This window comes from Salvelinus namaycush, chromosome 8, assembly GCF_016432855.1.
Source record: "Salvelinus namaycush isolate Seneca chromosome 8, SaNama_1.0, whole genome shotgun sequence".
NCBI classification, from domain to species: domain Eukaryota; kingdom Metazoa; phylum Chordata; class Actinopteri; order Salmoniformes; family Salmonidae; genus Salvelinus; species Salvelinus namaycush.
In genome coordinates this window covers 17,185,156-17,209,670 of record NC_052314.1, presented here as the reverse complement: position 1 = coordinate 17,209,670, position 24,515 = coordinate 17,185,156, and the positions used below count along the sequence as shown (strand labels likewise).

Sequence of the window (24,515 nt, the reverse complement as noted above, 5' to 3'; positions counted from 1 at the left end):
ATGTATTGATTGTGGGTTTTTGGGCTACTTCTAAATTGCACCGCGTCAGCCATGACATTTCTCATAATTTTAAAAATGTTTTATTATTATTTTCACTGTGACCTGCTGCTGCTGACTATCAGGCAGTGAAGCAGGCTGTTGCTGATTGAGTGAGTGGAGGGCAGGGCCAGAGAGGTGTGTGTCGCTGAATCCCAAATCAACCCCTTCCCCTCGGCCCTCCATTTGCACGTTCCCGTGCGTCTCCGCCCTATGCACAAGTGTCCCAAAACTGGGGGAGTGAAAATTATGGAGGGTGTAGGTAGGGGCTAATTAGACACTCCGATAATCACTTTGACTGAGCCAGCAACGCTGCCGGCTTCAGAGCGAAGTTTAATCCCATAAATCAAATCAAATTACTTGTCACATGCGCCGAATACAACAGGTGTAGACCTAACGGTGAAATGCTTACTTACAAGCCCTTAACCAACAATGCAGTTAAGAAAAATAAGTGTTAAGTAAAAAATAGATAAGTACATTTTTTAAATAAAAATAACAAATTATTAAAGAGCAGCAGTAAAATAACAGTAGCAAGGCTATATACAGGGGGTACTGGTACAGAGTCAATGTGTGGGGGCACAGGTTAGTCGAGGTAGTTGAGGTGATATGTACATGTAGGAGTTAAAGTTAACAACACCTGTGCCTATATATCCTCCAAACACCGGCTTCTCGGGCATTATCACTTAAGTATACCACGGGTATGACAAAACCAGTTATTTTTGCTGCTCTAATTATTTTGGTAAACAGTTTAGAATAGCGTTGCTTCGTGCCTAAGAACAGCTCTTAGCCGTGGTATATTGGTCATATACCACACCTCCTCGGGCCTTATTTCTTAAGTAGAACATGAATTGCATCATTCAAGTCAAGTGTGTCCCCCAAAATTGATGGGTTTATTGATCCCCTTCCCATTCTCTGGAAGTCACCCTCAGGCTGCGTTTCAAACTCATAAATGACACACCCTCCTCGACTTACCCTCGCCTTATGCCCTTAGGGGAATCCCCGTGGCCATCTTTGTCGTTGTTCCAAATGATTAGCCAAGCAAGGGAAGTTGGCAATGTAAGCCCCTAAGCCCTCGTTTTTAGTCGGCTTTGCGAGTGTACAATTATGTTCACTCCTGGCCTGAAACGCCCCATAATTCAATTCACGATGATTGTACATCCGCTAAGAAAAGTCCACCAAAACTTAAAACCAACATTAATATGGAGAAGTCAACATACAAGCGTAAGTAAAACAAATGTAAATAAGTTGGAAATTGTGCTACTAATGCACATGACGTCTCAAACACGTAATGATGTTTTTGTTTGGTTAGCTTTTGGAAACGTTAACTTGCGCACATAACGCCCCCCCTGACATCACACTTATACATTGTAATTTTAGATTACCTGATATAGTAGGATGGCTAATATTCGATGTCTGCGGATGCGTGCTCTTCTAGCCAAGATATGAAATGCAATCATAATTGACTGTAGCGCATATAAAGCACCGACAACTACCGGTGGCTGAAAACACAATAGTTGCGGGCCGAACGAGTAATGAATTACTGGACAAAGGCGGTCCATTTCAAATGAATTCCTTCCTCCCTTGCCCTGCAAGTGTAAACTCGTCAGACGTCATGGTACGTCATCAGAAGTGTCCACTTAATTTGAGGACTGAGGGGAGAGGGTGTGTCGTTTAAGTTGTTTGGAATGCAGCCACACTCTGCAGTCCAAACACTTAAAAGACACACCCTCGTACACTTACCTTCGCCTTATGCCCTTGGGAGAATCCCCGTGGCCATCTTGGAGGGTGATCCAAATGATTAGCCAAGCAAGGGAAGTTTGCAACGTAAGCCCCTCAGCCCTCGTTTTTAGTCGGCTTTGCGAGTGTACAATTATGTTCATTCTGGGGCCTGAAACTCCCCATAATTCAATTTGCGAGATTTTACATCTGCTAAGAAAAGTCCGCAAAAATTTAAAAACAACATCAATGGAGAAGTCAACATACAAGTGTAAGTAAAAACGAATGCAAATAAGTTAGAAATTGTTCTACTAATGCACATAACCAAACAAAAACATATTGCATGTTTATCTTTTGGAAATTGTAGAATTAAAACATTTTCCTTCAGAAGTTCCAGCTAGGCAGGCTACCGTTAGTTAATTAATTTGCTAGCTATCATACTGTAGGCGTATATTAATAATTATATATTTAATATAAGTAGACATGCACTCGTAATTGTCTGTAGTGCCTATAAAGCACCCACAAGCTACCGGTGGCTGAAAACACAATCATTGCGGGATGAACGAGTGCCGAATTTCCGACCATGGGTCGTCCATTTCTAAAAATCATTCCTTCCTCCCTCTTTTTTCCCCATATTTTTTTTATTAACAATAAATCAATACAGGAAGTACATGTGGGAACACAATTATATATAAATAATATACAAATGACAATTGGGCTATGGGTACAATATCACATTACACAAGGACCTTAAGGGACATACATACACTTATAATTCTAACAACTTTTTTGTTAGTAGAGTATTCCTTCGCCCCTCGCCCTGCAAGTGTATACTCGTCAGACGTCATCACACGTCATCAGAAGTGTCCACTTAATTTGAGAGCTGAGGGGATAGGGTGTGTCTTAAGTGTTTTGACCGCTAACCTGTGTGTTGGAAGAGCGGTATAGCAGGCAGCTGAGTCACGTGACTGAGAGTAGAGCTACGCACGTCATGACAAGTGATGTGAGAACAACAAACTAACAGCACTAGCTAACTAATATGACGTATCTAAAAATATATGTGACAACTCCTCTCTTGCTGCGAAAAAAAAATAGGGTCATAGTTTTCAGTCCTTTTGATCGGGTTTTGTGTAGTCATTCGCTGGAGAATTTAGCTAGACCTGGCAACCCTACACCCAATGCGCCTTGTGTGTCTGTGTGAAAGGACCGTTGTTACCATAGCAACGTCTTCACCCTGGGCTCTGAGGTAGACTGAGAGGAACTGCAAGTTGAACATGGTTGAGATTGTAGACTCGTAAATTGCAGTTTCTTTAGGTGATTTTACAGGTAGCTAGCTACTTCGCATGCTGATATTGACGTTGGTATTATTGTGTATAGCTACGTTTGCTGACTAGTAGATACCTAGCTAACTAGCCACCCAGTCCAGAGAGCGCATTGCATTGTGGATTTTGTAGTCGACTTGATCTGCAAGATTTTCACGTTACTACCAACCTTGTTATAACGACAAAATGAATAATTTGTCAACAAAAATATTGTTCTCACATATTTAACACTGTAATCATAGGAATTTGTGGTTTTGGGTGGATTGTTCCTTTAAGAACCTGGGTTGACTTTTTGAAATGTTTATTTAACATTTATTTAACTAGGCAAGTCAGTTGAGAACAAATTCTTATTTACAATGACGGCCTAACCTGGACGATGCTGGTGCTGGGCCAATTGTGCACTGCCCTATGGGACTCCCAATCACAGCCGGTTGTGATACAGCCAGGAATCGAACAAGGGTCTGTAGTGATGCCTCTAGCACAGAGATGCAGTGCCTTAGACCGCTGCGCCACTCGGGAGACATCACTCTGCCGGTCAGATGAAGAAGAATAAAAGTTACAGGCACCATTGTCCGTTATAAAACATGTATTGTGTAGCAATTACCATTACTGGGATGATCTAAAACCCTTGTAATGACTTGGTAATTTTCTAAAAAGTAGAGATAATACACCAGAAAGACCATAATATATTATTTACTATTCCGATTGTGTCCAAACAAAAACATGTTATTTTGTGCCCTATTTTGATTCAATTAATACATCTAGGCGGTAATCAGTGAGGCTGGTGGGAGGAGCTATTGGAGGACGGGCTCATTGTAATGTCTGGAATGGAATAGAGTCAAACATGTGGTTTCCATATGTTTCGTACCGATCCAATAATCCATTTCAGCCAATACAATGAGCCCGTCCTCCTATAGCTCCTCCCACCAGCCTCCTCTGAAAATACACATTAGGGCATTTTGAGCTATAAGGAGCCATCTCTGTAGTGGACCAACATAGAGATAAGCCTGGTTTATACCTAGTGCTTATATAACAGTATAGCTTCCGTCCCTCTCCTCGCCCCTACCTGGGCTTGAACCAGGGACCCTCTGCACACATTGACAACAGCCACCCTCAAAGCATCGTTACCCATTGCTCCACAAAAGCCACGGCCCTTGCAGAGCAAGGGGAACAACTACTTCAAGGTCTCAGAGCGAGTGACGTCACCGATTGAAACGCTATTAGCGCGCACCCCGCTAACTAGCTAGCCATTTTACATCGGTTACACTTACATGCGTCCTTTGTCCAGATCTTCTTTGAAAATAATGTATTTATTTATTTTAAGACCCATATTGATGCCATAAGTCAATGGTGCCACATGTCAATGATTTTAGAGGGTGGGATAATGATGATTTAAATGGTTTCACTGTCCAGATCTGTCTACACAATGTGTCTGGATATCTTACAGGAGGTGGTCAGGAAGACCTGATCACAATCAGTTTAATGCATATTTTAATCATCTACACCTGTCTAAAAATGTGGGCACAATCAGAATGTGGACAAAGGACACATGTTAGAACCAGGTATAAACGGTGCTATAGAGGCATGAGGCGAGTGAGACATTAGCTTCCTGAGTAGAGCAGTGATGTGTGGTGCCATGTGGGACCCACAGGGAGATCTCTCCTAATCACTGTCACTCACCCACCGCTGTGGAAGTGAGTTCCTTCCCAGACCTCACCCACCGCTGTGGAAGTGAGTTCCTTCCCAGACCTCACCCACCGCTGTGGAAGTGAGTTCCTTCCCAGACCTCACCCACCGCTGTGGAAGTGAGTTCCTTCCCAGACCTCACCCACCGCTGTGGAAGTGAGTTCCTTCCCAGACCTCACCCAACGCTGTGGAAGTGAGTTCCTTCCCAGACCTCACCCAACGCTGTGGAAGTGAGTTCCTTCCCAGACCTCACCCAACGCTGTGGAAGTGAGTTCCTTCCCAGACCTCACCCAACGCTGTGGAAGAATTGGTGGAAGTGTGTTCCTTCCCAGACATATGTGTTCCTGAGTAAACACACATCTGTCTCTCACTGAACCTCTCTGTCTCATACTGTCTGTGACTCCGTTTAGTTTAGTTTATTCATTCGACCATTTTAAAAAAACAAGCAAACATAAAACTTGAAAAAGCCATACATGCACATGAATAAAATTATTGAGGATAACACACAATAAAGTCTGGGACTTATTTCCATTGTGGTCCTCGAGACAAGATGGCTAGACAAGATCCAACACAGTATGGCAGTGCCTTATCAGTCTCTCTCTGTTTAAACTCAGTTTCACTCCCTTGTTTAAGACATGTAGCTGTGTGGAGCTGAGTGTTATTACACCTACTGATAATGACCAGGCATTGGCAGGTCCACCTCTGGTCCACATCAGAGTTCATGGATGACTCACTGATTTGTAACAACTTTTTCCTTTTCTTCCTCTCTCTGTCTCTTTCCCCCTCCCGCTCTCCTTTCTTCTTCTCGCTCTCTCTCTGTCAGTCCAAGGAGTCCTCGTCTGTCCTGAGTTGTGACGTGTCACCGGATGATAAGTACATAGTGACTGGTTCTGGAGACAAGAAGGCCACCGTTTATGAGGTGGTCTACTGAGAACAGGAAATAAGTGTGGGGGGGGGGGGGGTTACCTACGTCAGACTACAGCAGGGCAGGTGGGGGCAGCCATGGCTCTTTTGTACAGTAGCAATCTCCCCAGCTCCGGCTCCCAAAGGACCCTACTATAACACCCCCCTCAACTCAGCTAGCTGCTCATCCAAGCATGTACACTATCACCATAGCCCTGAGGATGAGGCAGGGTAGAAAGAGGGAGAGTAAGATGGAGGGAGAGGGCTAGAGATAACAAGAGAAGGAAGAGGAGAGGGAGGAAAGGAGGGTAATTAGTGCTGTTTTCTGATTAAGAGCTCAGCAGAAGGGAAACCCCAGAGGAGCAGCGCGCCACTCTGGGAGCTGCAGCGAGGAGCACTGATACCAGACAATCGATTCATTAGTCAGACAGTGGAACCCTTAATGATGCCAACGCTGCGCCACAGCTCCCCAGCCAGGGGTGTCAGGAGCTTGGGAGAGCTATCACCGTGAGCCGGGCTGGAGAAGTGCTGGAGCTCTGCCCCAGAGATATACCCACAACACAGAGATATACACACACACAGCCCTGCACCCAATTAAATATTCATAGCAGCGCTCCCCGTCTCACTCCCCTAATATCTATTTTACTTTTGTCTCACAAAGGCCGCGTTTAATGAGGAGCGGAGTCAATCTGAGTCTTAGCGGGCCCCTGTGCCACAAACACTAAACAGACAGGAGCAACACTGGGCTATGCTGTTCATCTTCATGCTTACCAATGGCTTGTTCTCCTGACACCACTCACCGTTTAATGCTCATTTAACTTTCCTGTTTAATACATGCTTCAACGTGTAGCAGAAAAGGAAATTGATGATATCCACGTATATTGTAAAACCCTGCTTCGATAGAACTTGTCACAGAGCTTAATGTGTACATTTGTTTTAAGTCACGCTCAAGCTACTTGAATAGTTGTTGCTTTATGTTTTAAGATGGTGCTGTGTTTGCCTATGTCTGTTCGTTGGCCTTGGAGAGCAAAATGAAGCGATACACTACACGACCTAGTGACACACAAGTGGGTGAGGGAAATATATTTGTCTTTTTGTTTTTGTTTTTTTATCTGATGTGTCCTTCTCCTTGGTGATGGTGACAGGCAGTGGACTGTACTACCCTTTTCACAACACCACATGGGCCCTAAAACTGGGCTACCATTTTGGGGAAGGCTTGTTCCAACTCCTGTTTTTGTTCCCGTTTCAAGCAGAAGTGATAACTGTACTTATGTAGGTTTTCAGTCATTAGTGTGTTATGCTATTTCAGTGTTTCTGTTCAGTCTGTAGTCAGTCAGTATACAGCAGCAGGTGTTAGGTCATGTCGCTGTGTTGGGGAAAGGTAAAGAGACATTGGGAAGTGTACAGTATATGGTGCCTGCCTCCCCACCCCACTCTTATTGCCTGTCAGCCATAGACAGTCTCAATTCAAAATCAAATTTTATTGGCCACATACACATATTTAGCAGATATTATTGCGGGTGAGTGTCTCTCAGCTCACTGACCACGTTTACATGCGTACATGTATTCCGGATTGTAGCTCATATCCCGCTTAAGGTCTTATTTTGGATCAGTTATTTACATGCACCTTTGATATCCCTATCGTAAGTATCCCTGTAACCATGAATAAACAGAATATTCCTAATTTTAAGTTCATATGGGTTAATTGGAATAGTAACTGAAATATGGACACTGACTGTAGGTCTATAACCTCACATGTAGTGTAATATAATATTAACTCCTGCTGAATTATGCATTTCTTGCAGTAAAATGATACAATGAATGTAAATTTTGTTAGGAACTAGAGTGAGAAAAATGATCTCTTGGGGAAAATGGTGTGTAATGCGTTTTATCTTTGACACTTATGCAAGCAGACAGTATTTCAACCACATGAAAATATGCACCCAAGACAAACAAGTCTTTTTGGAAACGTGTTTCATCATTTTATCAGCTTTTCATTTCCTTAAAACCAGTCAAACTGATCATGTTCAGACATTTTGCACAGGACCAATCTTTCCACTGTTTAAATTATTGCATTTTCTCCCCGGTCCCTAAATGAAAGACAACTTTACTGGTGTTAAATAGATTACTAATGCATTCATTCTATCGATGGAAATTATAATCTGGCCTACTAAATGTCAGAAATTTGTCAAAATAAGGGTGAAAGTAGTCAGTAAGCTATACGGTCCAGTATGGAGTCTAAGCAAAATAAATTATGGAAGACTACTTTTTGAAGTGATTTGTTTGACAATCAGATGAAAACATCACAACACCCATGATATTCGAAACGGGATAAAATGTTTATATGCCACAGTATCCCGTCTAAGATTAGCACATCCCAGGCATTTTATCTGGTTTTCTCATAACCGGGATACAAGCTTTTTCGGGTTATTGTAAAACATATCCCGTTATATGTGTCAACTTAGAAACGGAATACTTAAGTATCCAGAATAAGGGGTTATTGGTGTGCATGTAAACGTGGTCACTGTCAATAAAACCTTCACAGCCCCTGCTTTCTCTGTTACGACAGTTAATGACTTTTGTTTTTAAGTGCTCAATTCAAGCCGTAGCGCGATTGAAATTTTAAGGGTCATCTTCGATTGAGCCGACATATGCAGTGTTTACCGTTAATGAAGTCTCCTTGAAAGTGGGAACATTGTGTTTAAATTTCTACCGCACTGTAGCACAGCTCTTCAGCGCTACAGATTGAATAGTGCTCTTATTTAATGACTTAAAGCCAATTAACTTTTTAAAAAATGCATTGTTTTCGTTTCTAACAAATTTCCCTGTGTTCTACAAGAAATACTACGACTGGAAAAAATAAAGTGTTCATCTTTTAAGTGCCTGAGTATTCATTTTTCTTATTGAATGCAGTTTTGAATGTTGGAGACATGCAGTACAGTATGAAGACACCAAGAACCATACAAAATAGTTTATTGGTCTCATTACATCACCTAGATCTACTCTTGCCCACATCATTCCCCCAGCCTTAACGTCTTTCACCTAGCCCACAGGTCCATTCCTTGGCCAGTACACACCGGCTCCCCATCTAGAGAATACCTCCATCATCCCATAAATCACCAGCTCCTCCAGGTAAATGTCTAGGCCAGGGCCACTTCATCCCACTTCTAATGAGAGTCCATTATAAAGACATGGCCCTGGGGGGCCTCCATGACATAGCTGCTGTACTCTTCAGACCGTTCAGATTTATAGGGGGGCACAGTAGCTTTGAACACATTGTCTTATCATTATCCATCTGTACACAGGCAGAACTCCCCACTCCTGGAACATGTCCACCTTTGGATATGAGACCTACTCATGGTTGAGGCTTCTGTTCTGAGCAAAGCTGTACTATAGAGAGCAAATACACAGGGTGTGTGTAGGGAAGGGTTAAGAGGACGCTGAAGTTAGAGGCAGGTCCTCCTCACCCACACTTCCAGTTAAGGACACAATGAGACAATGACATTAAAAGCAGCAGACAGTCAGCCAGACTCATATCAAAGCTCCCACTAAGCTGTGTGGCTGCAGACATCTTACCAACCTTTCCAGACCCATCAGCCCTGTATGGTGGTTAGTCACAGTCCTGCTTCTCTTGGGAATATGCACTTAAAAGATACTCAACTACAATGTACAAACCATCATACAATTTAGTTGCTTTTCCCCATTTCTTTTTCTCCCCGGCTCTAAGCAAATCCAACCCACGAATGTCATTTTTTTGCCTTTAGAGAGCTTTATTTACAGTTGATATATACTGAGTTCAAAGGTCACGATGCAGTAGTGAAAATACCTGTCTATGTGCCCTAACAAATACAATAGAAAACATGTAATTGTTGAGTGTTGATGTAAGTAGCCATTTCCCTGAAATTGCAGAATACTGTGAACACAAATTTTAGTTTTGTATTCTGGATAGTGTTCTGTCCTTTTATCATGTATTACAATACAATCATATTGCTGCTGAATCTAACCACCTTTAGTCATTGGAATCTCACAGCAAACTGTCTGTCCGCCATGCCATCTGCTAGACAGACAGTGATACGAGCAGAGACTGGGTAAGGCTACACACAAAACTGTGGTCACCCACCCACACACACCCCTCCGTCCAGTTCCACCCCCCCCCCCCAGCACTCACAACCCCATGGTCCAACTGCTCATGAATTCTAAGGCTAAAAAAATATGTTTTTTCATTTTGTAAAAAAAAGAGGGAAAAAAGGTGGGGGAAAAACAGAGGTCTTTGGAGGAATCCCACGTTTTGTGTCGCTAGACTACCAGCTTTTTCTGAGCATATTTTTTTTTAAGGTCAAAGTTCCAGATATTCGACTTTACCCTCATCTGCATCCTTTACAAAAGTAAATAAAACAAAGTACAATGTGTCTCTGGTCTCCACGACGCCCACCACTCTCTTTACAGTCCATTGGTGCGCCAAGGGAGCCTCAACCCCACTTTATCCAATCAGAGTGCTCCCTCCTCAGTAGATGACTTCGTACACAGTGGCCTTCTTGTCACCCGAGCCTGTCACAATGAACTGGTCATCTGGGGAGATGTCACAGCTGAGCACAGAAGACGACTCCTTTGACTGGAAAAATAAATGTTTTTTTGTTTTTAAAGACTCCAGTTACACACACACAGGCCATATTCACAGAGACAATATCCTTACAAAAAAGTGATTTATATAATAAATGGCTTAATTAACTAGAAATCCAACAAATGCACTTGAAATAGAATTTCTCTAGTGACAAAGTTTAAGGCACAAACCAGTAGTAAATCAAAGCGGGGACCTACTTGGAATATGCTTGATCCATAGGGTGTCCGCCATGCGTTCAGAAGGTTATCTTTGCCTGTGCTCACAAACCATTTACCTGCAGAACCAAAGACACACACAATGCGAGATGGGCAGAGGAGATGCAGCATGACAGAGGGATGGCTAGTGTGTTGCATACTGGGAGAAAGAGAAAGGGACTTCTGCTTTGTGAGCCACAGTCATTTCAGGCTAACCCTACCTATTCAAAAGAGTATCTTAAATAAAGTCTCCCTCCCTTTTTCTTATCTTCCTACTAGCCTTTTGCTCATAGATACATTAGCGAAGGAAAATGTACTTACTATGACTGAAATATGTGGTTGTCCCACCTAGCTAGCTTAAGATGAATGCACTAATTGTGTGCCGCTCTGGATAAGAGAGTCTGCTAAATTACTAAAATGTTATTTTGTCCTCAAGATCACACGAGAAAACATTTGACTGGAACAATTAGCAGTGTGGTACGTACCACAGTAGGCAAACTTGAGGGAGAGCACACAGCTCTCGTGGAGATGCAGCTGGTACTTGTCTGGTTTGGAGACATGCAGCACTTCTACATTACTGCTCTCCATGCCCACTGCCAGCCACTCTCCTGTAGGACAGTAGCCCAGAGAAAAGATCTGGAGGGAGGGAGAGGATGAGAGCGAGCGAGCGAGAGAGAGAGAGAGGAAAGAGACGAGAGAGAGAACTAGCTCATTACATGACTGAATGGAGCGACAGGTCTTGTATATTAGGCTGTGGCTGTGGATAGTTTGACAAAGAAAAATACATGTTTAGAACTGATAATTGATCACATGGTGCAAGAATGAACGCAATTAATTGATTAGCGAATGTTATCGATGGACACAGATTTGTAGAACCAAAACAAACACACGCCTCTGCTCAACACTCAAACAATTCATTTGGGGGGCTGCTGCAGTTCAAACGATATTGTGCTAATCTCCCTCGCAACAGTCAAGCCCAAAGCATTCCGCCAAAAGTCGTTCACAATCTAGTCCTTTGTGGCCACAACTAGACCTCGTTTCAAAGCCATCAATAAATAATCGTATGTACATTGATACTTATAAAAGCGTGCTTCAAACAGTCACAAATGACAGCTACAATAAGCCTCCAACAGTGAACTAGAAGCTTATAGAATCATGATTCCAGTTTTAAGTTCGCCGGTAGGTGGGTCTTGTGTGCTCTGAGCATTACTGAATCAAATGAGTCGAAAGATTTGTTATTTTGACTGAATGAGTTGAAAAGATTGGAGTCAGTAAAAAGAACCAAACTTCCAATCACTACTGAGAGCCGCTACATAGGCAGCGGAGTGGGCAGCAGTACGTAAAAAAAGTAATAATAATAATACTACACATGCGCATAAATCTCCATATTTAGCTACGGCAAATCGGGTTCCAGAAAATCCGGAAATGCAGCAACTCCATATATATTAACAAGTGAAGTACAGTACTGGGGCCGTATCCACATAGCATCAGAAAAAGTTTTAGGAATCGTGTTAAGACTAAAAACACTCAAAGCTCAGAGTAGATTTTAGGATGATGTTAAGACACTGCTCAGACAAACACTGAGCCAGGAGTAAAATCAACACACAGGTTTATCTCAGCTGGTAATCACAACAGTTACTGCAAAGAAAAGATAGTGATGACGCTCATTGACATTGTTGCAAATGGGGAATAACCAATCACGATAAGGCATCGCCAGCTGTGAACTCTAGCACGTTTCAAAACATACATAAGTCTTCCAGGTCCCCAAACCGTCACTACCACCACCCTACTTGACCGTTGGTACGAGGTTCTTACTGTGGAATGCAGTGTTTGGTTTTCGCCAGGCATAATGGGACCCATGTCATCCAAAAAGTTTACTCAAGTTTGCCAGGAAGCACCTGGATGATCATCAAGACTCTTGGAAGAATGTTCTATGAACAGATGATTCAAAAATGTTATTTTTGGATCCAGCGTTGTGGTAGTTTGGTGGTTTGCTGCCTCAGGACATGGACAACTTGCCATCCTTGAAAGAACCATGAATTCTGCTCTGTATCAGAGAATTGATACAGAGCAGAATTCATGGTGAAGCTGAAGCGCAGCTGGGTCATGCAGCAAGACAATGATTCAACACAAAAGCAAGTCTACATCAGAATGGCTGAAAAGAAACCTGGAATTGCCTAATCAAAGTCCAGACCTAAACCTGATTGAAATGTTGTGGCAGGACCTGAAACGAGCAGGTCATACTCGAAAACCCACAAATGTCGCTGAGTTCTGCATGGAAGAGTGGACCAAAATTCCTCCACAGTGATGTGAGAGACTGATGAACTACAGGAAGCGTTTGGTTGCAGTCATTGCAGCTAAAGGTGGCACAACCAGTTATTGAGTGTAAAGAGGCAATTACTTTTTCACACAGGCGTGTTGCATAACTTTGTTTATTAAATAAATGAATAAAGTATCAACAGGTTATTTGTTCACCCAGGTACCCTTTATCTAATATTAGGTTTTAGTTGAAGAGCAATTCATATCCAAAATAAGTAAAAAGAGAAAATAAAAGGGGCCACATAGTTTTTCAAGGCACTGTATGTTAGCATGCATAACCTTTTTTTAACTAACTGATGGTTGTTAAAAGTGGAATTTTTATAATATTACCATTATATTAACACACAACTAAATTGCTTTGGCACAGTAGGCATCAAGTCACTTGCCGATAATGTTATATAAATCATTTGAAAGGTCTAGAATTTTCATCTAACACAATCAAAGGTAACATTTTTTTTTACAATGTGAAATTGCGCTCGAAAAGGATAACTTGAAATAACACATATGTAGTTTAATTAAATAATCAAAAAGAAGATTTGTATTATTTATTAGCCTTATGGTTCTAAGTATTTAGGCATATCTTGTGAAATCATTGTCTAAAGCACAAGAGATAAGTCTACTGTTGTACACAGACCTAGATTGTATATGGATTGATCATATAGAAATATCAAAACACTCTTTCAACAACTCCAAAGTAGTTGCATGTGGCGCAGGAACCACTGACTCACTGATTTTTTCTATTATCAAGACACCTGCTGGTAACTTAACTGTTTAGGACAGCTCATGAAGTGTCCTAAATACACGTCAACAAGGTGGGACTGTTATGACTAAGGAGGCTTCATGCAGAGATTTTATTTTCACCCATAAAAGTAGGGGTAAAATGTATATTCTCAGTATATTCTTAGAATCAATTTTCTACTCTGAGACACTGTGAATACTGGCCCTGATCTAGTCTCAGCTGGTGTCAGTACCTGTGAGGTGAAGTCGTGCTGCTGCAGCTGTCGTCCCTCTCTCAGGTCCCAGCAGCGTACTGTGTTGTCCAGCCCTCCCGTCCACAGTTTGGTCCCATCGTTGGAGATGTCAATACAGCTGGCCCCGTCAGTGTGGCCCTGGAACTGCCTGGGGAGCAGAGATACAATCAACATCAACCCAGAGCCATTCAGATGTGATCCATAGTCATCTAGCCCACTGCCCTGCTCTCTTCCCCTCTACCCTTCTCCCCACTCTCCTGCCCTACCCTCTCACTCTACTCTTATGTGCTCTCCTCCTCCTCCACTGCGCTCTCCTCATCTACTCTCCTCTCCTGCCCTATCCTCCTCCTCTCCTGCCTGATCCCTCATCCTCTACTCTCCTTTCCTCCTCCTCCGCTCCAGCCCTACCTTCCTCCTCCTCCTCAGCTCCACCCTCCTCCTCTCCAGCCCTACCTTCCTCTCCAGCCCTACCTTCCTCCTCAGCTCCACCCTCATCCTCCTCCTCCACCCTCATCCTCCACCCTCATCCACCCTCCTCCTCCACCCTCATCCTCCTCCTCCACCCTCATCCTCCTCCTCCACCCTCATCCTCCTGCGCTCTACCCTCCTCTCCAGCTCTAACCAACTCTCCTCCTCTCCAGCTCTAACCAACTCTCCTCCTCTCCAGCTCTAACCAACTCTCCTCCTCTCCAGCCCTCCCCCCCTCCTCCTCCTCTCCAGCCCTACCCCCCTCCTCCTCCTCCTCTCCAGCCCTACCCCCCTCCTCCTCCTCTCCAGCCCTACCCCCCTCCTCCTCTCCAGCTCTAACCAACTCTCCTCCTCTCCAGCCCTAACCAACTCTCCTCCTCTCCAGCCCTACCCTCCTCCTCCTCCTCTCCAGCCCTACCCTCCTCCTCCTCCTCTCCAGCCCTACCCTCCTCCTCCTCCTCCTCTCCAGCCCTACCCTCCTCCTCCTCCTCCTCTCCAGCCCTACCCTCCTCCTCCTCCTCCTCTCCAGCCCTACCCTCCTCCTCCTCTCCAGCCCTACCCTCCTCCTCCTCTCCAGCCCTATCCTCCTCCTCCTCAGCCCTATCCTCCTCCTCTCCAGCCCTATCCTCCTCCTCTCCAGCCCTACCCTCCTCCTCCTCCTCTCCAGCCCTACCCTCCTCCTCCTCCTCTCCAGCCCTACCCTCCTCCTCTCCAGCCCTACCCTCCTCCTCTCCAGCCCTACCCTCCTCCTCTCCAGCCCTACCCTCCTCCTCTCCAGCCCTACCCTCCTCCTCTCCAGCCCTACCCTCCTCCTCTCCAGCCCTACCCTCCTCCTCTCCAGCCCTACCCTCCTCCTCTCCAGCCCTACCCTCCTCCTCTCCAGCCCTACCCTCCTCCTCCTCCTCTCCAGCCCTACCCTCCTCCTCCTCCTCTCCAGCCCTACCCTCCTCCTCCTCCTCTCCAGCCCTACCCTCCTCCTCCTCTCCAGCCCTACCCTCCTCCTCTCCAGCCCTACCCTCCTTCATCCTCCTCTCCAGCCCTACCCTCCATCCTCCTCTCCAGCCCTACCCTCCTTCATCCTCCTCTCCAGCCCTACCCTCCTCCATCCTCCTCCTCCTCTCCAGCCCTACCCTCCTCCATCCTCCTCCTCCTCTCCAGCCCTACCCTCCTTCCTCCTCCTCCTCTCCAGCCCTCCCCTCCTTCCTCCTCCTCCTCTCCAGCCCTACCCTCCTTCCTCCTCCTCTTCTCCAGCCCTACCCTCCTTCCTCCTCCTCTCCAGCCCTACCCTCCTTCCTCCTCCTCCTCCTCCTCCTCTCCAGCCCTACCCTCCTTCCTCCTCCTCCTCTCCAGCCCTACCCTCCTTCCGCCTCCTCCTCTCCAGCCCTACCCTCCTTCCGCCTCCTCCTCTCCAGCCCTACCCTCCTTCCGCCTCCTCCTCTCCAGCCCTACCCTCCTTCCTCCTCCTCTTCTCCAGCCCTACCCTCCTTCCTCCTCCTCTCCAGCCCTACCCTCCTTCCTCCTCCTCCTCTCCAGCCCTACCCTCCCTCCTCCTCCTCCTCTCCAGCCCTACCCTCCTTCCTCCTCCTCCTCTCCAGCCTACCCTCCTTCCTCCTCCTCCTCTCCAGCCCTACCCTCCTTCATCCTCCTCCTCCTCCTCCTCTCCAGCCCTACCCTCCTTCCTCCTCCTCCTCCTCTCCAGCCCTACCCTCCTTCCTCCTCCTCCTCTCCAGCCCTACCCTCCTTCCTCTTCTGCCCAGGGTCTGGTTGTGCTGGTCCCATACCACAATATTTCCCCCCTCTCCTAACCTCATCTTCCTCTTTATCCCCCTCTCGTTCTCCTCTCCTTACCTAACCAGGGTCTGGTTGTGCAGGTCCCAGACTACGATGTTTCCGTCGCTGCAGCAGGAGAAGCAGACCTTGTTGTCGGGGGAAATGGCCAGAGCGTAGCAGGCCGGGGCAGAAGACGTCAACTCCGCCTTGATGCGGGGAGTGGGTGTGGCCAAGTCCCAGATTGACAGTGTGCTGGCCTCGCCTCCAACGATGAGTGTCCGCCCATCAGGGAGGAGTTTGCAAGAGCGGATGTAGTTATCCCTATTCTGATTGGGTAACAGAGAAAATAACTCCATTAATTACAGGGTGCAAATGTGACTGTGTGAGGTGGGCAACATAAAATTCACAACTAATAATAATATGACCGCAGCAGAATTAAGTCCTCTAAGGATTGCAGCCGCAGCAGTACCACCAGAGTAAAACATTACCACCCAGCAACATTTCCCTTCAAGACAAATTGGTACATACATTTTTCATGTACACTGTAAAGCATAAAAAAAATGTAATAAAATTCCTATCACTAAGTTGTCCTTACATGACCACTGTTTGAGTGAGTCCTTCCTTTGCTATCTCTTTGGTGTCAGTGCGTTTGTGTCTCTATGCAGAGTGTGTGTGTGTCCACTCACCAGACAGTCGAGCTGGGCCATGGCACTCTTGCTGCCAGGCTGGCTGATGTCCCACACCTTGACACAGCCCTTGCCGCCGGTGTAGACGTGGCGTGTGGAGGTGCTGATGGTGACGGCACACACCACCTCTCCATGGTTCAGAGTGTGGATCTGCCGGGCATGCCGAGGGATGCCCGGGCCCATCAGGGCGTCCGGAGGGAAAGGCACCGGCTGCATCTGTCCATCCGCACTTACATGGAAAGAGTAGGCACTGGTGAGAGAGGAGGAAAACAGAGGGAGGAGAAGAACAAAAACATTACTGTATACACTACCGGTCAACAATTCTAGAACACCTACTCATTCAAGGGTTTTTCTTTATTTTTACCATTTTCTACGTTGTAGAATAATAGTGAAGACATCAAAACTATGAAATAACACATATGGAATCTTGTAGTAAACAATTGTTTTTTAAGAAAATCAAATGTATATTTTAATTTGTCGAATTTCCTTCCTTCTTAATGCGTTTGAGCCAATCAGTTGTGTTGTGACAAGTAGGGGTGGTACAGAAGATAGCCCTATTTGGTAAAAGACCAAGTCCATATTATGGCAAGAACAGCTCAAATAAGTAAAGATAAAGGACAGTCCATCATTACTTTAAGACATGAAGGTCAGACAATACGGAAAATTTCAAGTGCAGTCGCATAAACCATCAAGCACTATGATGAAACTGGCTCTCATGAGGACCGCCATAGGAAAGGAAGACCCAGAGTTACCTCTGCTGCAGAGGATAAGTTCATTAGAGTTACCAGCCTCAGAAAATGCAGCCCAAATTAATGCTTCACATAGTTCAAGTAACAGACATCTCAACATCAACTGTTCAGAGGAGACCGTGTGAGTCAGGCCTTCATGGTCAAATTGCTGCAAAGAAACCACCACTAAAGGACATCAATAAGAAGAAGAGACTTGCTTGGGCCAAGAAACACGAGCAATGGACATTAGACCGGTGGAGATTCATCCTTTGGTCCAAATAGGAGATTTTTGGTTCCAACCGCCGTGTCTTTGAGACGCGGTGTGGGTGAACGGATGATCTCCGCATGTGTATTTTCCACCGTAAAGCATGTAGGAGGAGGTGTGATGGTGCTTTGCTGGTGACACCGTCTGTGATTTATTTAGAATTCAAGGCACACTTAACCAGCATGGCTACAACAGCATTCTGCACAGATACGCCATCCCATCTGGTTTGGGCTTAGTGGGACTATCATTTGTTTTTCAACAGGACAATGACCCAACACACTGCCAGGCTGTGTAAGGGCTATTTGACCAAGAAGGAGAGTGATGGAGCGCTGCATCAGATGACCTGGCCTCCACAATCCCCCGACCTCAACCAAATTGAGATGGTTTGGGATGAGTCGGACTGCAGAGTGAAGGAAAAGCAGCCAACAAGTGCTCAGCATATGTGGGAACTCCTTCAAGACTGTTGGAAAAGCATTCCAGGTGAAGCTGGTTGAGAGAATGCCAAGAGTGTGCAAAGCTGTCATCAAGGCAAAGGGTGGCTATTTGAAAAATCTCAAATATATTCTGTTTAACCCTTTTTTGGTTACTACATGATTACATGTGTTATTTTATAGTTCTGATGTCTTCACTATTATTCTACAATGTAGAAAATAGTAAAATAAAGAAAAACCCTTGAATGAGTAGGTGTTCTAAAACTTTTGACCGGTAGTGTATGTTTTATTGTCACATACACAAGATAGGTGCAGTGAAATGTACTGTTCTGCAGTAGTTAATAAAATATTTTTATAAAGACCAATGCAGTTGTTTTTATTTCGATATCAAATCATTTCTTGGTAACAATTAAGTACCTTACTATGATTGTTTTCAATTAAAATTGTCAAAAAGAAACAAAAATAGCTTCTTAGCAAATAGCAATTTCTCAAGCAAGAATTTTGCTAGGACTGTCTGGGAGTGGTCTGAGTGGGGAGGTGAAATATCTAAACTAGCTGTTGGCAGAGAGGTTTGGAATTCTACTTGGTCTATTAACTCATTTACCGCCTGGTGATGTCACCTGGCAGACCAAAACAGGCAAACATTTCAGTCAGTCAGTCTTTCAAACAGCTCTTACACTAAAAGGGCATCATCTCAATTTGCATAATATTATTCCTAGAGGTTGGACCAAATCACTATTAGTCACAAGCAAGTCTCGAGTCACAAGGTCAGAGTCAAATCGTGTCCCAAGTAGAACGAGTCCAGTCAAGACCAAGTCGTGCATTCTAAGAATAGAGTATAGACAAGTTTTTTTTACGGCAAGTCTCAAGTCAAGCAAAAATTGTAAAAATGCTTTACATACAACGACTTGTTCAACTACAAATCTGTCTATTTGTTGAAGCTACCGGACAGGCCTTTTCAGTACTTGTCTAACACATTTTGATATGTAAGAATTAAGTTTAATAACAAATTCCAAATGCAAGCTTCATAATTGATAAATTTACCATAAGACCAGTAGCTAGGCCTATGCTAGTAATTGTTGATTGACGCTCCATTGCTGGTGAGCTTGCAAAGTAACCAGTTAATATTGTCACCAAACAATATTTGGAGCTAGATATTTATGTCAATCTTTTCTCCCTACAATTTGACGTTTGCGCTGCACCCGATCCCATAGCTGTCCTAAACGTTTTGACCCGCGACCCCCAAAAAGCAGCGGTTCAAAGCTCGCGACCCCCCCATGCACACGAGTGCACATAACCACTGCGCAAACGTCGCCTGTCATTAGAGACAAAGAAATACAAATCCGGTTGTAAAATGCAGTTCATCTGAAAGTCATTCATGTTAGCAGCCAATATTAACTAGGGATATCATTTCACTTCTCTGACCAGAGCAAGCAGAATCATAAGGCCTAACTGTATGCAGCGGAGGTTGCAGAATAGGGTGGAAAGCATGGTCTGTCAGTGCCTCGTGCTATCCCTTGAGGGCCGCCTGCCCGCAGAATGCTTGTTGCCAACTGGGTAGACCCTCTTCCTCACAAATACCATAATTAATTTGCTAGAATATGTTACATCTTCATACCATAATATTGAAGGCAGTGCGATGTTACAGCTATCGTTAGACATATAGCCAGTAGCCACCCAAACTAGGCCTATCTGAAATATGAAAATGATCAATGAAATCGCCAGGTAGCCTGTTATTGTTCTGACGAAGATGCGTCTGTAGTAGATTACTAAACGGTATTTTATATGAATAATATAAAACGTAGGCCTACTCTGTTTGTGCCAGAGAAAAGTAAGCAAGAGCTTTCTGGTCATTAATCTCTGGGTATGCGTGCTCGCCTATAGGTGCCTATGCTGATGACTGGTCAACAATCAAGACATGCAATTTTTGTGTTCTGAAACAGATGAGATGTTTGAGACAATTTAGTGAAATACAGTAGGCCTATATTAGAAATCAGATCAAATGGACAAAGATATATAGAAAATACAAATGGTAGCCTATTAAAATATGAAAAATATATATTTTTTCCTTTCAATTTCACACTCGCGACCCCCAAAACCATCTCACTTTGAAAACTGCGCTACCTACCCTGACATGTGTTGATTAACAGTTAGCTCGTCCAATCAGAGCGCAGAGTTTGCGTTTCACTAGAAAATCTGTTTCACTTTCTTTACAAGTCGATGCAGCAGCTACTGTCTCTGGATGCGTGGAGAGTAATCAACAGAGACACCGTGCCACAAAATGAGTGACAAAACTTTACAAAACCTGCCCAGATAATTTCAAGTCATCAGTCTCAAGTCAAAGCAGAGTCTTGAGGCTCTAAGTCAAGTCATTTTATTTGCTATCAAGTCGAGTCTCAAGTCAAATTTGCAATTGGAGTCAGAATAGAGTCCAAGTCATGCAACCGAGTCCACACCGCTGATTATTCCAACCTCAGTGTGAAAATATACAGTATATAAAAACACAGGGAAATCAAGTTTGACTGCACTGGGCCTTTAACAAGGCTGAAGCTTGAGGTTACCCTCAAGACAATAAAAGCAAAAAACGAGTATGAAGACATAACAGTAAAATTGTGCTGTGGTCAGAGAATAAGAGGGTGTGATGACCGTATAAGAGGCTGTGGTAGCAGAGGCAGAGAGAACAGTAGAGAACAGCACTCACGGTTTCCCTGAGGCAGCGGACTGCAGGCTGGCGGGTAACCCTGGTACCCTCATGTGGGTGTGAGGAGACTCATAGCCCACCTGGAGGACACGGACAAAATGTTAGCTCAGGCATCTGACAGAGCAGTTACAACTCACACTCTCAGAAAGCCTTCTCAAAACCACATAGTAGAAATGTACTGTTTTCCCACAGTGAATAATAAGTCCATACCACAAAGAGATATAACTGGTTTATGAGGTCATATAATTTCATTTTCAATAAAAGCCTACTCAGTGTGCAAGTGCATGTACACAGACACAGTTGAAGTCGGAAGTTTACATACACTTCGATTGGAGTCATTAAAACTCGTTTTTCAACCCCTCCACAAATTTCTTGTTTAACAAACTACAGTTTTGACAAGTCGGTTAGGACATCTACTTTGTGCATGACAAGTAATTTTTCCAACAATTGTTTACAGATTATTTCACTTATAATTCACTGTATCACAATTCCAGTGGGTCAGAAGTTTACATACACTAAGTTGACTGTGCCTTTAAACAGCTTGGACAATTCCAGAAAATGGTGTCATGGCTATAGAAGCTTCTGACAGGCTAATTGACATCATTTGAGTCAATTGGAGGTGTACCTGTGGATGCATTTCAAGGCCTACCTTCAAACTTAGTGCCTCTTTGCTTGGCATCATGGGGAAGTCAAAAGAAAGAAGAAGACCTCAGAAAAAAAATTGTAGACCTCCACAAGTCTGGTTCATCCTTGGGATCAATTTCCAAACACCTGAAAATACCATGTGCATCTGTACAAACAATAGTACGCAAGTATAAACACTATGGGACCACGCAGCCGTCATATCGCTCAGGAAGGAGATGCGTACTGTCTCCTAGAGATGAACGGAGTTTGGTGCGAAAAGTGCAAATCAATCCCAGAACAACAGCAAAGGACCTTGTGAAGATGCTGGAGGAAACAGGTACAAAGTATTAATATCCACAGTAAAACAAGTCCTATATCGACATAACCTAAAAGGCCGCTCAGTAAGGAAGAAGCCACTGCTCCAAAACTGCCATAAAAAAGCCAGACTACGGTTTGCAACTGCACATGGGGACAAAGATCGTACTTTTTGAATAAATGTCCTCTGGTCTGATGAAACAAAAATAGAACCCTTTGGCCATAATGACCATCGTTATGTTTGGAGGAAAAAGGGGGAGGCTTGCAAGCCGAAGAACACCATCCCAACCGTGAAGCACGGGGGTGGCAGCATCATGTTGTGGGGGTGCTTTGCTGCAGGAGGGACTGGTGCACTTCACAAAATAGATGGCATCATGAGGTAGGAAAATTACGTGGATATATTGAAGCATTATCTCAAGACATCAGTCAGGAAGTTAAAGCTTGGTTACAAATGGGTCTTCCAAATGGACAATGACCTCAAGCATACTTCCAAAGTTGTGGCAAAATGGCTTAAGGACAACAAAGTCAAGGTATTGGAGTGGCCATTACAAAGCCCTAACCTCAATCCTATAGAAATTTGTGGGCAGAACTGAAGTGTGTGCGAGCAAGGAGGCCTACAAACCTGACTCAGTTACACCAGCTCTGTCAGGAGGAATGGGCCAAAATTCACCCAATGTATTTTGGGAAGCTTGTGGAAGGCTACCCGAAACATTTGACCCAAGTTAAACAATTTAAAGGCAATACTACCAAATACTAATTGAGTGTATGTAAACTTCTGACCCACTGGGAATGTGATGAAAGAAATAAAAGGTGAAATAAATCATTCTCTCTACTATTATTCTGACATTTCACATTCTTAAAATAAAGTGGTGATCCTAACTGACCTAAGACAGGGAATTTTTACTAAGATTAAATGTCAGGAATTGTGAAAAACTGAGTTTAAATGTACTTGGCTAAGGTGTATGTAAACTTCCGACTTCAACTGTTTATATATATATATATATATATTCCGTTTCCCTCTCGCTCTCTTTCCGTTTACCTTCCCTCCCTCACTACCCCATCCCTCTCTCACCACTGGTGATCGTCCATAACCGGCGGCAGCGGCTGCAGAGCCGTTCATCTGGGGGGAGACCAGGTGGAGCCCCGCCCCATAGGCTGCCGCTGCCCCCACCAGCTCCCCGTTCACCCCTGGAGGGGGCAGGCTAAACGCCCCGGGGGGATACGCTCCCTGCACCGCCAGAGGGTTCCTCAGACCCAGAGCTGATGGGGAGAGGAGAAAAGGGGAGAGAGGAGATAAGATTAAGAATCGGGGTCCTCCCGAATGGTGCAGCGGTCTAAGGCACTGCATCGCAGTGCTAGAGGCGTCACTACAGACCCCCGTTCGATCCCGGCCTCTATCACAACCGGCTGTGATTGGGAGTCCCATTGGGCAGCACTCAATTGGTCCAGCGTCGTCCGGGTTAGGGGAGGGTTTGGCCGGGTGGGCTTCACTTGGTTCACCGCACTCTAGCGGCTCCTTGTGGCGGGCCGGGCGCCTGGAGGCGGACCTTGGCCGTCAGTTGAACGGTATTTCCTCCGACACATTGGTGCGGCTGGCTTCCGGGTTAAGCTGGCGGGTGTTAAAGAGTGTGGCATGTTTCGGAGGACGCATGACTCCACCTTCGCCTCTCCCGAGCCCGTTGGGGAGTTGCAGCGATGAGACAAGGCTGTAACTACCAAATTGGATACCACCAAATTGGGGAGAAAAAAGGGTAAAAAATAAAAATGATTTAAAAGATTAAGAATCGTGCCTCCCGGGTGGCGCAGTGGTCTAAGGCACTGCATGTGCCACCAGAGACTCTGGGTTCGAGCCCAGGCTCTGTCGTAGCCGGCCGCGACTGGGAGGTCCATGGGGCGACGCACAATTGGCCTAGCATCGTCCGGGTTAGGGAGGGTTTGGCCAGTAGGGATATCCTTGTCTCATCGCGCACCAGCGACTCCTGTGGCGGGCAGGGCGCAGTGCGCGCTGATCAGGTCGCTAGGTGTACGGTGTTGGATGCGAGCTGTGTTAAGCAGTGCGGCTTGGTTGGGTCGTGTTTCGGAGGACGCATGGTTCTCGACCTTCGCCTCTCCCGAGTCCGTACGGGAGTTGCAGCGATGAGACGAGACTAACTACTTTTTTTAACTAAAGGCTAGAATCCAACAGAGACCAGTAGCTGGTGTTTACCTTAGAACTATGAATACAGAGATGGAGGAGACACAAAGAGAAGTTTGTATTGCTTTGTTCCAATAATCAACAACAACAAAAAAAAAGTGTCAGCTCAGTTGGTAGAGCATGGCGTTGCAACGCCAGGTTGGTGGGTACGATTCCCACAAAAATGAAAATGTATGCACTCACTACTGTAAGTAAGTCTGGATAAGAGCCTCTGCTAAATGACTAAAATGTAAATCTATATTACTTCAGGTTGAATTGATCCAGTTGCATTTTTCTATCCTCATTCTATTACCAATCTTGGGTGTATTAATTTTCTTGGGAAAGGACATAATTCCCATTAGTGTGGCTGATAGAGTTAACACTGTTAGATAAGACAGAGACCCTGTGTAAACAGCCAGCCTGGGAGCCAGCTCTGATCCTCTATGCAGGGTTCCACATCAAACAGGCTCAAACGCATAGCTCTCTGCCACAGCAGCGAGATCATCACAAGAGCACTACTGCACTCTGCTGGCTGGTCTGCCACACAGCAGTGTGGAGCCACTTGACTACTGAATGGGAGCTGCTG

The 24,515-nt window shown here is 44.9% G+C and overlaps 2 protein-coding genes across 4 annotated transcripts in view; one reads left to right on the top strand and one right to left on the bottom strand.

Moving 5' to 3' along the window:
- LOC120052451 (transducin-like enhancer protein 4) overlaps positions 1-5,724 on the top strand; it is an 86,122-nt gene extending 80,398 nt beyond the window's left edge. For all 3 annotated transcript variants that reach the window (XM_038999367.1, XM_038999368.1, XM_038999366.1), the window contains one exon: positions 5,584-5,724. In XM_038999367.1, coding sequence (XP_038855295.1) covers positions 5,584-5,691 — 108 coding nt within the window. In that variant the 3' untranslated portion in view covers positions 5,692-5,724. The remainder of the gene's footprint in view (positions 1-5,583) is intronic.
- A 4,092-nt stretch (positions 5,725-9,816) lies between these two features.
- Positions 9,817-24,515, bottom strand: part of LOC120052452 (transducin-like enhancer protein 1) — a 26,252-nt gene continuing 11,553 nt past the window's right edge. Inside the window, exons 11-18 of the mRNA XM_038999369.1 lie at positions 22,829-23,016; positions 20,818-20,897; positions 16,693-16,942; positions 16,085-16,332; positions 13,769-13,916; positions 10,964-11,114; positions 10,482-10,558; positions 9,817-10,275 (exon numbers count right to left, since the gene is read on the bottom strand). Coding sequence (XP_038855297.1) covers positions 10,168-10,275; positions 10,482-10,558; positions 10,964-11,114; positions 13,769-13,916; positions 16,085-16,332; positions 16,693-16,942; positions 20,818-20,897; positions 22,829-23,016 — 1,250 coding nt within the window. The 3' untranslated portion in view covers positions 9,817-10,167. The remainder of the gene's footprint in view (positions 10,276-10,481; positions 10,559-10,963; positions 11,115-13,768; positions 13,917-16,084; positions 16,333-16,692; positions 16,943-20,817; positions 20,898-22,828; positions 23,017-24,515) is intronic.